Genomic DNA, 17,664 nt, shown 5'->3' with positions numbered 1-17,664 from the left:
AACGTAAGACTTGAATTTTGTACGGCTGCGCCACTTCATCAGAGGAATTATTCTTGATACAGAGTTTCATTTCATACACAGTTCCCACTAAATTAGTCAGACGTATTTGGAGCCTTTGGAATCTGAAAAGTTTTTGTGCACAACATGACTTTGTACTGACTCACCCGCTAGTGGGTCAGTGAGTCTGAAGAGTCGCAGTCAGTGTCGTCAGTCGTATGTAGTTTATAGAAGTGAGTCACATGGAAATATGCCGTGATATACAAACAAACCAACCGTCGATAAAAACTATATATATACATATATATGTACATATATATGTATATATATAGTTTTTGTCACTGTCTGATTTTAGGAAACGTTTAGGACTGAACCTCATTACAAGAAACTATGCTGACATCTAGTGAAGGAACCGCACAGAGCACCACACTTTTTTTTTATTACAACATCTGAAATGAACCTTCATCAAGCCCATAAACAGCCAACGGGGGTTTTACAGTCTGATACAGCCGCTCCACCTCCTCCAGTGAAACTTCATATCCATTTATGTCCATCGTGTCGTTTGCTCAGAATTCTTTTGGCCCTAATGTGAGGAGAAAAAAAAAAAGCCTGTTTGCCTCTTCAAAGGCTGCACCACCTGGATACCATGACAACTGACAGGAGGCCTACTTCCTGCAGTGGAAAGGGGGAGGGGCCAGAAAAGGATGACACCTGGTTTCGAAGAGATTTCTGCCCTGACACTGTGTCCGAGGAGCAGGTCAAGCATCCAACGCAACTGACCCCAAGAAATAACAACAAGAACACTGACCCGGGAGTCAATCAATTAATCAATACAGAAGTATTTTTAGAGACGTGAGACATATGATCCTGCAGCTTTTTTCCAGCCTTTATGTTTTGACTAATGACAAACATAATAGGTGGAAAGTGGAACATATTGGATATAAAGCAATGAAGAAACAATCTACATTTAAACTTAATATTGGTCTGAAAATACTTCCATACTTTTAACTTGTAACGGTGTATTTTTCCCCACTGTGGCAGTGTCAATTTTGCAGCGCCTTATGACTTATTGAGTCATAAAAGTGGCTGCAGAAACAAGTTTATTATAATGATTAGCTCATGCAACACCGCGGAGGCCTTCAGAGACACAGAGGGCAGGGGCCAACTACTGTAACTCCTTGTGTGTGTGTGTGTGTGTGTGTGTGTGTGTGTGTGTGTGTGTGTGTGTGTGTGTGTGTGTGTGTGTGTGTGTGTGTGTGTGTGTGTGGAGTGGGTTTTGTCTGAGGAGTAATGGGGGCAGGTCGAAGCAGATGGCCAGACAAGCTGCGGCCTCCTCCTCCATACCTCCGGGGAGCCATATTGTCTGTCCTGGAATGCTCTGCAGACGACCTCCGACCTCCCCGGTGTGAAGGAGAATGCTGACTGTAACGTCGCAGTAATGGTCTGTGTTACACACAGTAAAAATAAAAACATCACACACACACACACACACTTGGACGTTCTCCAAGAAGGAATAAACCTCCGCGGCGCGTTAAACGTGTCCGCGTCTGTTAGAGGCACAATCCAAGAGTTAATCCGTTTGTGAAGTGAGAGGTTTCACAGCAAAAACACTGCAGTAAAATTTCTTTTTCATGTTGAGTGCGTGTTTATGAAGTCATGTGAAAAAGACATTCCATGGGGAAATGTTGTTGCATGAACATTATGTAGAAATGTGTAAGATGAGCAAGTATTTGATTTAACAGACTGACGTGAGCTGAGGTCGTCGACGCCCAACTCGTACATTCTTCTTACTTCCAAACAAAACCAGCCAGCAACAACAACAACAACAACAAAAAAGAAATGACATCATTCTATGCTACAACTGGGTTTGATTGTCAAAGCGTAGTTGACTTATCTCGATCGTTCAGTGGTGAAGCTCGGACTGAACGTTGCTATTCGACCTCAAGGGGCCACAGTGCAGCCACGTGTCAAACCGTGTTTTGATTGGCGGGAGTTGACCGTGACCCCGGCGGTCGCAAAAAACCCCCCCCCCCCAAGTTGGATGGCTCCACTATTTTTATACATCTGTGCCCGCCGCCGACTGAGAGCAACACGGCTCGGGCCCATTCTCCAGAGAGCTGATGCGAGTCTCTCTGGGAAGCGCGTGAACACCATACAGAGCACGGAAGAAAAACAGTGAATCAACATCAACATTACAAAGCAGCCCCTGGCTGCACCGAATCGAAATCATGACGAAGAAGATTTCTCTTCTCCGCTCTCATCTGTTCCTCTCTATCGCTCCCTCCCGTCTGGATCGGCATCTGCACCTCATCAGCTCTTTCCTTTTCCCTCCAGCAATAACTAATTTGGCTGCTGAAAGATCTGCGGTCCCTCATAACTCAGTGTGTGTGTGTGTGTGTGTGCGTGCGTGTGCGCGTGCCCGCTCACTTTCCACAGATTCAGTGACACAGGCAGCTGTTTGTTTAAAGAAGACACATGTTGTTAAACTTGTTAAAAAAAAAAGCTTTCATACAGTATTTATACTTTTTGGGGGTTTCAGCTATTAAAGACGGAACGAGTTTTTGTTCTCATGTGTAACATTAGTCTTGCTCTCGCTCTCTCTTTCAGATTGTTTGAGGGGAAAAGTAATATCACTCGTGACTAATGTAATACTTGAAGCAACAAGGGGGAAACATCTGTCCTATAGCTCTGTCTGAAGATAACAAAACCTCTTGCCAACAAGTCTAGAGCTCACTCATTACCAAGTTCTTTGTTTGTGTGTTATCTGCACAAAAACTAAGGTGGAAAAACAACAAGTCATTAGCTGCTGGCGGATGTTAATATCAAAATTGGACATAGATATTAGTAGTTAGAGAACTCGACTTCAGAGGAGATATTGCTTCTATTCCCTGGTGCCAACAGAGGTTAATTAAAAGTCAAACATCACTTAAACCGTACGAATGGAGATTTTTTCGTTGCTCACCGGTGTGGTCACTTGTCTCTGGCTACAGGGCAGAGCACACGGTGTGATAAGATGGAAGACGAAAAGAATAAAGGCACATAACAAAGCATGCGTACGCTCATATATGTACACATGAAACTGCCATGAGCTAGAATACAACAAATGCGATTAATGCAATAAATAAGTGCAGGAATAATCTGGATTGGTCTTCCAGAAGGAAGTTCATTCAACAAAGGGCGTGGAGGGTCTTCAGTTATCAACGTTGCTCTCCTCCCGGTCTGTGTGACGTACAGCTCCACCTGCAAGAAGCTTCTTGGTTCGAAAAACCCGGTTCAGCTGGGTTTCCCCGGGTTTCCCCGCGTACTCCGGCTGTAGTCCCAAAAGACACGCACATTCTGAGTTAGGTCCGTTGGAAACGCTGAGTAGTGAGCGTGTTTCCGTGTGACGTGCTGGAGTCCTGCAGGGGGTCAGCGTGGAGAACAAAGGTGAGACTCATCTCATGGGCTCCACGCCGCACGTGCACGGTGGAGCGTCCAATTCCTGCCTTCCTCTTTCTCCTGTCCGATGTGACGACATGATTTTGGACTTGACCTCCTTGCTCCTCGGGGAAAGCGGAGCTGTCCAGGATGTGGCCGTGTCCGATCGATCGGGTTCCCCCCGGTGGGATGTTCCTTGCTCTTCGCGCGTGCTGCTGTAAATTGAGCTTAAGCGCCGCCATGTCCGTTGCAGTTGGTTGCAGATGTGTTGTGACAGGACGTGATGTAATGCACAAGAACACCCTTTAAGAGGACCAGAGATCATTCTGAGCTCACATTATGGAATTGCGTGGCCTGCGTCTATGTGTGTGTGTGTGTGTGTGTGTGTGTATATGTTCCTACTCAGGGCCTGAGGAGATCTATCTGACGGGTTAACGCGAACCATCTGCAGATCCTCGGAGGAGGAACCTTGGCCGCCGCCGCTGAAATCAATTGCACACACAACACTGATGGAGAACAGGGGTGAGTGAGTTACCTCGCGGAGCCCTGTGTTTGTTTAGGTATATAAATAAGAGTGCACGTCTGCACGTCTGGGCCCAACGCTGGCCGTCCTATGACACAAGATTTGTGGTATAGCGAGGTGAGCTCGGGTTTAACCATGGGTTTCCAAGGGCTACGACGGCGGTTTGCTTCGTACATTGCTTTCTAACCCACTGTACCTCTGTGCAAGTTAACTTCCTTACAGGTAGTGGAGTTTGAAGCTGCTGAAGCAAACATGTTTGACGCAGGACTTTAGTCTTTCATGGTCTTCAAATGCTTTCACAACCGGTTTCCGGAAAATGCGCTTTAAAAGGGGCCGGGCGCCTCAGCAGGTGGAGAATTTCACAAAAGTTCAATAAGCCCTCTGTTGATTTACTGCGAAAAACAAAGCCACAGATACTGAGAAGCTTTGTCTTATTCCATAGAGAAATGTGTATCATTTGCCAAGAGAGCAAAGGGCGGCAGGGCGCAGGATTTCGTGGGATTTCGGTTTATCCATCTCAGTTGAGGTTATGCCGAACATTGCAATATGTTCCTTTGTAATATTCTTTCTAAACACATTTTATTCAACCGGGAGGTCTTAAGAGATATTCATCTGTTGTTACAGGAGAGACGGCAACATAAAACAAGTGTCACATAGCTAGAAGTAGTACTAGTAGTAGTACTAGTAGTAGTAGTGGTGGTAGAAAAACACATCATTTACCTTGCAGCAATCACACATAACTCAACAAGACATGTGAGACACGAGAGATAAATAAATGCCTGGTGTGAAGGTGGCGTTTCCAGATTAAGTTGGTCTTTAGTTTGTCCATACGAAGAAAAAGCAGGCTGACGATAATCCATGTAGATGATCCGGCCTGGCAGCTGTTTTCGAAAACCTAATAAATCGAAAGCACGGTACAGCAAGGTTTCAGAGCACCTGACAGGAAGTCAAGTTGAGTTTACCACTTGGCAAATTGGCCGCTTAGAAGCGGATTTGTCTAAATTAAATGTGCGTGTCCCCGGGCGCTTTGTCTCACTAATGCGCCGCCGCGGCGGTGAATGCCCCAGCCTTTGTGGCATTTTACGAGGACAATGGTAAAACCCTCCGATGGCTCGTCCGACTGGTTACTCTGGGTGAAATACGCCTGTAGGATGTAGACGAGTGCAGGATGCCAGAGGAAGGAGAGCGGAGGGTGGAAACTGTCCAAGCGTCGTGGATTTAAGAGCAGTGCTGGGCAGGCGGCCAGATCAGGAGGTTGTGCCCTGTTTTTTTTTGTTCTTTCCCACATAATTCATGATAGTATTGCGGATTTTATGTGGTCAGTTAAATTGGCAATTTTCAAGTAGCCAAGTAGTTTAAATCCCCTCTATCTGTTCAACGACAGGCGGCTTTCAGAAAGACAATAAAGAATAACTGTGAAATGGATTTACTGAATGATAGATCTTGACTTTTCACTACAGTAGCTGCTGCTTTCTAGATAAGCTGTTATATAAAAACGGGAGAAGTATCTGGTCTTCGTGCTCACAGACACACACCCCTTCTGAAATCATACTACAGCTTTATTCTGCTGCATGTCGATCCATGTTGAGCCCCTAAATCCAAGATCCAGCTGTAATACTCGCTCATAATAAATATTGAAAGGCCAGTCTGATTCCGAAAAGTAAAGATGTAACTGCAGAACAGTTTTCCTGTGATTGAAAGCAGAAAGCTGGACGACAGTTGGTGAAGTTAACCCGCTTTCTACTTTGGGACTCTTATAGAAATAGCATGAGGATATTTTTTCATACTTTTCTAATAATGAAACTGTTGCCTCTAATACATTTACATTGAGTTATTTTGAAATAACGTGTTTAGTGAAAGTCTATATTGCCTGTATTGTGTTTCAGCTTTTCTTTGCCTCCGTCCGTCGTGTCAATAAATTCCTGTGAGTATCATGTTCCCTTCTTTCATCCACAACAATTAAGATGTTTGAGCGATAAGCTGCTGCAAACAGGACTGGGCACCGACTGAACTGTTACTGGCAATCAAAACTGTTATGCATTGAAGGATTTGTTTGAGTATTGTGAATCTATTAAGTCCTTTGTATAAATTATATTTGTCATAATAATAATTGGTATTTTAGTTTTTGTATCAGCATCAGATTTTACTGTAGAATTTATAAATACTCCTCAGAGCGTAGATGTTTTAACCAAGTCTCGACTGCCAAAAGTAAAGTATCCAAAATCAGTTTGGCCTAGAAAAAGAGTTTGAAAACACATTTTCATATTAATAAAAGTGAAAGGTGTCACCATGCCAACACTACTACAACCCTTCTGCGAAAAATCAGTTATCCAACATTTCTGCTTCCTGCCAATCAATCTCTTCTGTGAGGTTTATTTATGTATTAAAAAATCCATCATATTCATATTAATAGTCAATAAGACGACGACTGGGACCGTAAACAAAAAAGGCACAAAGCAAAGGTATCCTTTTGTCAACAAAGAAGTGTGACAGCAGTAACATTTATTAGGTCAACAGATGACTCTGATATTTGCTTTATGTGAGAACACGCACGCACGCACACACACAGCAGTTTCCTCTGAACCGTCGTTTCTAGTTACAGATGTTACGGAGAACAGATGAGGCATAAAGTCGGAGCCACAGTTAAGATTCACACATTCTTCTCGTCAGATCCAGTTCATTTCAAACGACCCTGAGCAAATAATCTGTGTAAACATTTCTACGTTTGCTCCAATATGAGGAAATGGAGCAAAGACAGTGTGTGCCCTGCCTCCGTCAACATCCTCGATACATATGTCTAAGGGTGGAAGCTCCTTTTATCGGCATGCTGGCTTCTTTACAGACTGTATGTTGCTGTGCAAACATGAGATTAACACGACACCAACTGTTTCACAACATTGCTTTAAGTTTTTTTTTCTGTTATGGAGTATGATAAGAGACTGTTATAGAAATATATTTCATATAGTTAAATATTGTATTCAAGGAGTGCATTCTGATGCTCCAGCAGTAGATATGTGGTGGCTGACAGCGGTTCTGCGTATACTGAGGGGGGAAATCAACGTGCTAAGGAAAAGTGAGCAGCAGAGGTCATTGTGTCTTAAGACTCCGGATCAGTCTGCGCCAGTCGACCCTCTTCTGGGTGATGTAGGCCGGGGTGATGGTTTGCACAGGAAGGTGCGGCGAGCCCTCCGCCCTCGCCTTCTCGCACAGGGCCTCGGCGATACAGATAACATACATGCCACAGTCATAGCTGTTCTTCTGCGAAGGGCAGGGTTCCTCCTGGAATGACGCTTTCCTCCCCGCACCCAAGAAGGGCTCCAGCTTGCCGGCAATGCGCCGCGCGTGCAGTGAATTACTGCCGTTTTGAGAGTCATAGTGGGCAAAGTGGTTGGAGCTGTGGTGGTAGACCAAAAGGCTCCAGTGGGACCCGCCGGCGCTCTGGTTGGAGTTGTCGTTCACAGCGAGGAAGACCCAGCGACGAGAAGCGAGATCCAGCGGCTCAAGAAATAGTGCCAGCTCCTCGGGGCACGAGGCACACTTGATAAACTGGGTGACCTCCGGGCTGATGAAGATGACGGTCTCCCCCAGGACTCTGAAGGTCTCGGCAGCGAAGTACTCGAAGGCAAAACCAATGACTTGGTCGTTGAGCCAGTAAGGTCCTTCGAGTAAGGACACGTCCGAGCGCCGCAACAGGCTGTCGCGATAGCTCAACACTACAGGGTCCATCCTCCAACACAGACACAGCGTCGGTCTGAAAGACACAAGACGAAGATATATCAGTCCAGGGGGTCTGTACTACAAAGCCTCAACTCTGGGTTCTCAGTCCTACGAAGCTGGTTCTCTTCTCATCGGGGTAAATCAGCATGGCAACATATGCTGAACAGCTAACCTGCCTCCGGAGCAGCTTACGTTTCAGATGAGAGATCAAAGCCTGTCAACAGCCCCACTACTGACCAATCAAATCACTGGAAACCAGCATCATCATTAAACAGGATCCCGTTGGGGACAACGGAGTTAAGGGTAACGTGACGAATAATAAAGCGCGGCAGATATTTATGAATGAGTGGAATCATGTTGATGTTCCAGACTTTCCACGTGTCCACTCAAAACAGAACTTCTAATTAACAGGGAGAGATAATCACACTAAATAAATACATAGACGCATTAATAATAGAGCTTCATTTGAATACAATAAAGATGATTTGATTCCCGACAGATTTATTTAAGTTAAAGAGCTGCACAGGGATGACGCAGCGATACATTTCTACCATGAGAGGCCAACTTCAAAATAAAAAATATATCACTGAAACATTAACCTTTAGTGCAGACAGTGGAGGAAGGTAACTTAGTACACTGACTCAAGCACAGCACATATATGTACAGATTTGAAGTACTTGTACCTGTACTCAGTCATCTTTCTATGTAACGTGTGTCTTCTCCACCACATTTCAGAGGACAATGTACTTTTTACTTCACTACAATTATCTGACAGCTTCTGTTAATTCACCAAGGAAGGTTTTACATTATGAAATATGATTTTTATTTATTTCAATTATGATATTTAATTATTTCTATTTTAAATGAATGAAGTAACTCAATTGACTATTGTAATTGGGTCACATTTAAAATGCTAAACATTTCCTGGTTCCAGCTTCACAAATGTGATTTTTTGCTTTTATTATTTTAATAATTTTCTAATAGTTAAGAGATTTGGACTGTGGGTTAATGCAAAACCAGCTTTGTGAAGGTGTCAGTGTGTAGGTCTTATTACCAATTATCAATAGATCAATGGAGATACTCATCAGATTCGTCCTAATGAAAATCACTACCTGTTTTTTTTAAAAGCCCTTCACCGCTAAGTGACATTGGCAGTGCACTGGGTTTGGTTTGTTTGTTTTTCGTCAAGCTAACACACATAGATCCACTTCTGTTGCGTCATCGATAAATGTGTCGCTAAGACACGGTTTATCGTCTTTATGGTTGCAGTTCTACTTCGGGTATTTACAGCGTTTAATCTAGGTGGGCGAAGCCGCCGCGGTGAGTCACATCGCTGCAGTGCGTTTATTCCCATCGTTGAATCGGTTAGCATGACAAGCTAACCGCCACTTTCACCCCCACCGTCACTAAAATAACATGAACATCTACACAATTCGAGCCTCCTGAATATAAAGCCCTGCTCGGTCATTTTAAAATACATGCATGTGTTTGAATTTACCTGTAAAAGACACATTCAAATACAAAGTGCCATGGAAACTGGAGTGGTGTCCCTCATTGCAATGACTAACGTAAAGCGGAACAAGTGAGGACCGTAAACATTTCACGACAGTATGTTGGAGATAAACTCGGCTATGATTGGCTGGTTTCATCCGGGTACCCGCTGGTGCGTTTACTGACAGGGTAACGGTGTGTTTCAAAACACAGAGGCATTGAAAGCATTAAAAGAATTATCCAGATCCTTTATTAAAGTAAAAGTACTAACAAGCTGCTATACTGTTAAAACGTTTCTTAATTATTACAAGTACAAGTATATTATGTTTCTTTAGTAAAACTAGATAATTATAAATGGGAAAAATGTGCTTAAAGAACTCAAAGCAGAAAATACACCTCATTACTCAAGTATTAATGTGTAGGCAACATCTTTCTGTTGTAGCTGAAGTGAATCGCTGATGAATTTTTTCACTATGGATAAGACTGTTGGTTACTTTCTCAATATTCCATTGAATATTTGTCTTATATAAAAACAAACCATGAAACAACGAGAAATGCCAAAAGTCACAGTGACGCATTCACAAAGTTTTGCTGGTTATTTTTGTCATTTTTTTTTCTGAAAATTTTTCCAAATATCAGAATTATTTAAAAACTATGAAATAATGTAAACCAACTGGGAACAAAAAAAATTGGTGATGCTGAGATGAGCTAAAAGGTTGTTGATCTGAACGTAAATTAAAATCTTACTATTTAATCGTTTTTTTATGTAGCATTTCATATATGGTTTTATTATTTAGACCTTTTTTTTCTATCATTATAATTCATCTTATTCTATTTTGTTTAACTTAAGTTGTGTTGATCATCATTAGTTTACATGTAACTCTTTGCCCTTTTACAATCTTATTTTAATTTTTTTGTGAAGTACTCCTTAATTTTATTTATTGTTGTTTTTATTTTTACCTTAATATTTCTTTTACTGTTGTCACCTCAGTAATTTATTGTTTTGGTTTGCATTAGTCTCTATATCCGGGTCTTTAATTCACTTTTTACATGTTATATATATCACTTGTAAAGCACTTTTAATGGAATTTGATTTGTTTGAAACGTGCTTTATAAATAGAGTTTGATTGATTGACTGATTTATAGATAAAGAGGAAAATCACCACGTATTTAGAAATCAGCACAGCTCCTGTCATGACAGCTACGTAAACTCAACAGATTTTATATTCGATCATGAATATGTGCGTGTGCTGCATTCATGTGATGTCGGATTTATGATAAAACCAACTCGCCGATTTGGAAATTGCACATGAATTTCCCCTCAAGTCGTAATTACACGTGGAAAAGTACATAAAGTACATAATTCAAATCTGTAATCGATGTACACCCTAACTGGAAATAGACCAATGCTATGGACTTTCGTCTGCTAGTGCGGTGCAAAGTAATAACATCAGCCATTTCGCCATTTCTCTTTCAATCCGTTCCGACAACAAAGCAGTTGGAACGTGACATTCTCTACCGTTATTCCGACTCCGAGAAGTGGGAAGAAGACTCGCCGCTTACATTAAACGAGGGCTCTCAATGTCTCTGGGAAGACGGCCTTTTTTCCGACTAGCCCCTGAAGGCGGCATTACTCTCTCCGTCTACTTCCGGTCTTTTCGCCCCGCCCCCTCCATCGTCGACGCGCCTCTTCTCTCCCCCGCCCCGCCCCCAGGAGCGGCGTGGACGCGCACCGTACGGCCGCGCGCCTCCGAGAGTGGCCGCCACTGATTAGCGAGGAGAAGAAGAGGAGCTTCTCCTCGACCGACAGCAAGCTGCTGCGGAGCTCTGCGCCCTTTATGATCACACACACACACACACACACACACACACACACACACACACACCAGCTCAGCTCGGGTATACATACACACATGTGTGCGTGTGTTTTTTAAACAATGCGCAAGTTTTTTGTTTTAGTTTTTTTTTGTAGCGCGGACTCGAATCTAGCAGTCGTCCGGAGGTGAGCGACGGGAGAGAGAGAGACACAGAGAGCGAGCGAGAGAGAGAGAGAGAGACACAGAGAGAGAGAGAGAGAGAGAGAGAGGACAGTGATTCAGTGGGAATTAAATAGAGACTTAGTCGTTTTGTGAGGCAACGAGCTGCAGACGGAAAACTCCCGGGTCCCGCTCACAGTTGACTTCACTCCTGGAGGTAAGAGAGTCCGGTGGAGGAGGAGGTGTGTGTGTGTAGGTGTGTGTGGTGCGTCCGTGTGTGTGTGTTGTGTCTGGTGCGGGGCTGTCCCGCACCGGGATGCGGGGATCTGGGGGCTCGAAGCTGGAAGCAGCAGAAGAAGAAGAAGAAGAAGAAGCCGCTGAGCCCGTGAATCACTTTTCAGTCTCTGCAACAAACCTGTTCTGTTAATCTGCAACACTATCTGTGTGTGAGTGTGTGTGTGTGTGTGCGCGGCTGCCACGCTTTTTAAGGTGTGTACGGGATCAGCCGGTGCGTTGGTTGAATGACTAGAGTGTGTGTGTGTGTGTGTGTGTGTGTGTGTGTGTGTGTGTGTGTGTGTGTGTGACAGCACCGTGCTGCTCGGTGACATGTCATCCAGGTGCCTGCTCTGCATCCGAAGCCACCGATGTTATCCTGATGAAATGTGACACATGACAAGCCACAGTCCTGTAAAGACCTGTTGAAATTTGCTTTTTTTAGTTTTGTTTTTTTTTTACTATTTTTTTAGTTGTGTTGATTCATATCGCGTCAATATCAGGGCTGCTGTAGGTTATCTTCCTGATGCATTGATTGTTAAACATACAAAAAAAAGTACAGACAGAGGCAGTCATATAGCTTCCCCATATTCAAAGTGATTTCGTTCCTTCGTTTGCTTCTTTTAATCCGACTAACAGCACAAAGCCAAAAACATACTTATTTACATGCAGATGATTCAAATCAAGCAGCAGCTGAAACGAGAACATGTTTGATTTGACAACACAGAAACAGTTCAGTTACCAAAATGTAGTTGCATGATTTGGATCGGATAACTGAGTGAATCGTAGCCAAAAGTTGAATTTTCATCTTTCATGTTAAAATAGAGAAACAATATGACTGAAGTCAGACAGAACAACATCTGTGTGCCGAGGATGATTCAGCACAAATAATATGAATCATAGTAAAAACCATAGAAGCTGAATTTGAACCTTTCAGAATTTCCTCATGTGCCGTAGAGCATATGTCAGAGAGACAGAGACACCATCTACCAATCACAATGAAGAACCCCCAACACAATCACAGACCAATACACACAGCAACACACACAGCAGAGGGTCATACAATCGCACCACCATGCAGTCTTTCCTCAAAATTCAGTTGCCAAAGCTCATAAGTCTGGTGTTTTTCTTCTAAATAATATTAATAGTAAGAAGTGGGTATGTGCAGGTTTGAGTGTTCGGCTGCTGCAGCGGAGTGGGATAAAATGTTGTCATGTATTATTTAAGTGGAGGTCAGACGGTGCCGTCTGCGAACGCAGTGAGAGCGGTGCAGACTGCAGAGCAGCGCTGGTTGAACAGGGAGGTCTAATGGGGTGAGGAAGCTGCTGAATCATGGGGTGCATGTGAGCGTCTCAGTCAGCAGACACACACACACACACACACACACACACACACACACACACACACACACACAGTCGATTTCAGGCTGATGTTTTACAACACTTACACACACACACACACACACACACACACACACACACACACACACACACACACACACAGTCGACTTCAGGCTGATGTTTTACAATAGTACACACACACACACACACACACACACACATACACACACACACACACACACAGTCGACTTCAGGCTGATGTTTTACAACACTACACACACACACACACACACACACACACACACACACACACACACACACACACACACACAGTCGACTTCAGGCTGATGTTTTACAACACTACACACACACACACACACACACACACACACACACACACACACACACACGCACGCACACAGACACACTGGTTCCTGTGCAGCTCGTGCGGTGGTATAATTAGGCAGTTCTTTGGGGGGTGTGGCCCACATTGTATAAGTGAGTTTATCATTACTGTACCCTGTTGTAGAGGCTGATTGTCGTTCTCCAGTCTTTTTTGTAAACGGGTGAATTGTCAGTAGAGCGATGAGAGGAAAATGAGGAAGAGGAAGAGGCAGCAGAGGTCACAAGCTTGAAACCAAAGCGCGGACAGTATATTGTCGAGCTGCAGCAATTTCGATTAGTTGATTAGTGATGGACTACTTAACGAATCGCCAACTATTATGATAATCGGTTTAAGTAGATTCTGTAAATGTTGCGGTTTCAGCCTCTTAAATGTGAATATTTTCTGGTTCCTTTCCTTCTCTATGACATTAAACTGAATATCTTTGGTTTGTGGACAAACCCATAACATCATCTCGAGGGTTTAGGAAACACGATCAACATTTTTTTTATCCATTTCATCTGGCCTTTCATTTAATGGACTCAAACAACAAAACGATTAATCAAGATAAATAATCGACAGATTAATCTGTAATGAAAATAGTTTTAAATTCCAGCCCTGATTTAATGTATAGTCTTTGCCCAAACCCATAAACTCATAAACCCTCACAGTGCCACTGCAGCTAGGGCTGCAACTAATGATTACTGTCATTATGGATTAATCTGTCGATTATTTTCTCGATTAATCGATTAGTTGTTTGGCCCATAAAATGTCATAAAATGTTGATCGTGTTTCCCAAAACCCCAAGATGATGTTTTGTTTTGTCCGCAAACCAAAGTTATTTAGTTTTGCTGTCATAGAGGAGCAAAGAAACCAGAAAATATTCACATTTAAGAGGCTAAAATCAGGGAAGTTTGACTTTTAGCTCCATAAAAAACGACTTGAATTGATTAATCGATTATCAAAATAGTTGCTGATTGATTAAATGTTGCAGCTCTAACTGCAGAAACTAAATTATACCTCTATTGTTTTTGAACTTTATTCAATCGTTTCCCATCAGCATCCCCTTTCGTAGGAGCGGCGCGGCTCCCCTGGCGAGCTCATCCTCGGGCCTCAGATCAGCACAGGTGATGAGAGTAAAGTGGGCCTGTCCTGCAGGAATGCGAGGTCTGAGAAGACACAGCTGCTGCGGCACGAGAGGCAGCCAAGGCTGAGGCTCCGGCAACTGGTCCCCGTCGACATCCGACACCCCACAGGCCCCGTGTCTGCTATTTCTAAGAAGAAAGAGGAAAAAAAGAAAAAAAAAAGAGACCGGCCTCAGTTTCTATCACTTTGCGTCTGTTTTTGAGGAGATCTCTAACGCCACCCGAAAGAAGATCTGAAAGCTCAGATTTGAATTTTTGCAGGAGCTAATTCGCGCAGCCATGTCGAGTTTCTGGGTTCAGAAAAAGATAATCTGCCTTTTCTTTAACTTATTACTTTAATTAGATGCAGGTACAACAAAAGACCTTTATACGCAAAGCAGCATCACTTTCATGCAAACCGCCTGCGGGTCATTCAGTCACTACTTCCTTTGGACAGAACAATTCATCATTACTTGAATCCATGTATCCATGTCCTCCAGTCAGACCTGGAGCCGGGCCTCTTGCTCCTGCGGTGTCCAGCTGAGTTCATTCGTACGGATTCATTTTTTCTCTCTCGTTCACGCTGAAACCGTGGCCATCGGCTGAACTCGCCGTTAATCGGCCACCGGTAAAGACGGAGGCCATAACGCAAGCACGACTGAGATTTACAACCATCTCTGTGTTTCATAACTAAAGTTTCAACCCGTTTTGTAGGTTTTTAAAGATTTCCAACATTTGATTGAATCCAATAATGTGGAAAGACCTGTCACGGAATACAGTGCAATATATGTGCTGCAGCACATTTTAGATGTAGAGAGGCAGAAGTCGTATCACGGTGGCAGCAACAACAACCGTCGCTACTGTTTTAAAGCCTCAGTCATGAAATATATCAGCGGTAAAACAACTTTGTCTTTATATATAGAACCAATTATTCTTTTGACAGTGAAATACTTGCTCTGTGTGGCAGTATAGCTTGATACAGAATATCCTGTTTAACCTACATATTATACATTTTTATCATCATGACGGGATTCAAAAGTTGAACTTAATGATGCTATAGCCGCTTTAGATGCTGTAACCGACAAGAAACAAATGTAAACACAATATTTTACCGCACATTTCCAATGAACGAAAAGAGCAGGTTTGCATTTCGCATCATTCCCTGCATACAGTTCACCACACTGACCTACAAACATTATATCGAGCACTTCATCATCGGCCTTCGGAAGAAGGTCACAACAGTTTCCTGGGCCTGTGTCCCAGAATTCATTTCATTGTTCTTTTAAAAACTTAAATACAGTGTAAGTGAGAAGTGCAGCTGCTCTTGAACCATGCTGTTTCGGTTTCTCGTGATGATTGAGTTAACAACCCCTCCGCGCAGCCACAACAGCGCCTGTGAGCATTGTTTCCTTACTGTCTCTACCACAATCGGAAAATGGGAATGACCCAACCATCGAGCCCCTCCGTGGTGTTACCTGCTGAACCGTATCGCAGCTCCTGTTCGGGGGGGGGGGGCACACGGGTCACGTGCTGCGGGCCCACACGGAGGGGACGTCCTGCGAAGTGTCGTGGCCCGCTCGATGGGATTGTGTGGCGTAAATGATTGGCATGCACATGAAGTCAATAAAGAGGGAACCTGCTTGTGTTGCGCCGAACAAAGCTCCCCTTTCTTCAGTAGGCCATTATATGAGGGAGGCTTTGGCCTCAGAGGGCTCAGCTTCCCTGCATTTTTGCATTTCCCCTCATTAACTCACTGGTGGCAACAGTAGCTGGAGTGAGATGGGAAGAAGAAAGTGCATTGTGTTGTATGTGGAAATGAGCTTAACTTGGTCTTTTTTTTAATTAATCCCCTTGAAATGGGAGCGAGAATCAACAAACAATTCTGATCCCTTTGGAGGCTCAGTTTTTTTTATCCACTCAAATTGAATTCTGTCCTCCGAGGTTTAGGTTTGGACAGAGAAGCATGGTTTTGGTTTTATTTTCTAGTCAAAGCCTGAAACCTTTGAGTTTCCTTTTCGTGCGGTAAAGTTTGTATAAACAGTCTCTGACTAATTCTGGTTTTCCATGATTGAAGAGGACTGATAATTGAATGACGATGTCAGATGTGGATGGATACCGATGCTCATTTGCTTCCTCGTTTGTCTTTTGTTTCCACAAACTGAATGTTCGGTGGCTTTATTTAGCACATAGGAACTACCAATCGGCGTGAGTAGAATGTGAACGTTAAGTGTCAACACACAACAAAAGTCGTCATTCCTCAGAAATTCCACTTTAGTTAAGTTACAGATGTCCCGTCAGTAACATCTATTAAACGCAGGTCCGGCGACAGAAGTCTCCACATGTTGGTGGCCACACCGCTGCTGGGTTTTTCGCAGCACGGCAGCGGAAACCAAAGTTGTGCGTTTTTGCTGAATTTTTTTGTGTGTCGCACAGCTGTGACAATAGCCACTGGCCCCCCGCCGCCTCACGGCACAGACAGGACAGGGCCGGTGGTTAATCCCCAGGTATGTGCTGTTGGGTAATGATACACACAATGCTGTCCATCTGCAGAGCAGCGCAGCCCCGAAACCACTTTAACCACCAGTAAAAAAGAAAAAAAAGAAAAAGGGATTATCTTGTTGAAAAACCTTATGACAGCACTGACCTTTGTGTATGTCAGAAACATAGATGCTGTGTTTTTTCCACCCAGTGCTTGAAATAATTTGAGGTGATGTTTTGCTTTTTTTCCTGGGGCACGGGCGAGTAACGAGAACAGGAAGAGAAGAAAAGTTAAGTTTAGTGTCTGCGGTGCACGGCTCTTATCTGCGAGACGTTCTGGCAGTTTACAGTAGTCTGTGCACTGTCAGAGTGAGGCAGGGGGGGAGGAGGAGCGGAGATAGTCGTGGGTAACTGACAACAAACGGCGATAAGGTGCAGCCCAAGACGGGCTCACTAATAGTTGGAATGCTTCTCCCCTCGTCTAATTTATGCCGGTTGTCAGTAAAGCAGACGAAGAAGTCTAACGACTCACCATGAGGAGTTGCCTTTTCACACATGCCGCACATAGCCGGAGACGGTTCGTGTCCGACTCGTCCTCACCTGCTGGTTCCAGGTGAGGGTTGGCGCCAGGATAGAAATGTCATCAACCGGTAACTTGTTTGCTGTGATTTCTGTGGACCTGCTCCATTCACACATGCCCCATGGGATGTTACACAGACTTTGCTCGAAGGAGCTGGCAGGTTAACGTCCCTACTGTCCGGCGGATTTGGACATTTGCCTTCTCACATAGACCTCGTTTGGGTCATGTGTAGATAGAAGTTCACGGATGCAGTTTGCAGTGCATGTGTGAAACAACTAGGGTCGAACGATTATGGTCAGACACCCCGGAGAGGATTAGGAGGGTTCCTTTTAGCTGTGTCCCAATTCAGAGGGCTGCCTCCTTTTG

The 17,664-nt window shown here is 43.8% G+C and overlaps 2 protein-coding genes across 12 annotated transcripts in view; one reads left to right on the top strand and one right to left on the bottom strand.

The window, feature by feature from the left end:
• Positions 1-6,402: 6,402 nt before the first annotated feature.
• On the bottom strand, positions 6,403-9,273 carry senp8 (SUMO peptidase family member, NEDD8 specific). Its single transcript, XM_035628891.1, has 2 exons — positions 9,153-9,273; positions 6,403-7,688 (listed from the first exon to the last, which is right to left on the bottom strand). The coding sequence occupies exon 2, from the start codon at positions 7,661-7,663 to the stop codon at positions 7,025-7,027; it is 639 nt and encodes a 212-aa protein (XP_035484784.1). The 5' UTR covers positions 7,664-7,688; positions 9,153-9,273; the 3' UTR covers positions 6,403-7,024.
• A 1,649-nt stretch (positions 9,274-10,922) lies between these two features.
• Positions 10,923-17,664, top strand: part of myo9aa (myosin IXAa) — a 98,867-nt gene continuing 92,125 nt past the window's right edge. For 6 of the 11 annotated variants that reach the window (XM_047331445.1, XM_047331442.1, XM_047331447.1 and 3 more), the window contains exon 1: positions 10,924-11,338. The gene's annotated coding sequence lies outside the window, so the exon portion shown is untranslated. Of the gene's footprint in view, positions 11,339-17,664 lie in introns of all 11 variants that reach the window. The other 5 variants (XM_047331450.1, XM_047331449.1, XM_047331444.1 and 2 more) reach the window with 2 other exon arrangements.

This window comes from Scophthalmus maximus, chromosome 4 (genome assembly GCF_022379125.1).
Source record: "Scophthalmus maximus strain ysfricsl-2021 chromosome 4, ASM2237912v1, whole genome shotgun sequence".
In the NCBI taxonomy this organism is placed as follows: domain Eukaryota; kingdom Metazoa; phylum Chordata; class Actinopteri; order Pleuronectiformes; family Scophthalmidae; genus Scophthalmus; species Scophthalmus maximus.
The sequence above is the reverse complement of the archived record's forward strand: the minus strand, read 5'-3'. Positions and strand labels throughout refer to the sequence as shown.

Coding starts and splice junctions, on each gene's coding strand:
- senp8 (XM_035628891.1), bottom strand. CDS start 7,663: ATGGACCCTGTAGTGTTGAGCTATCGCGACAGCCTGTTGCGGCGCTCG.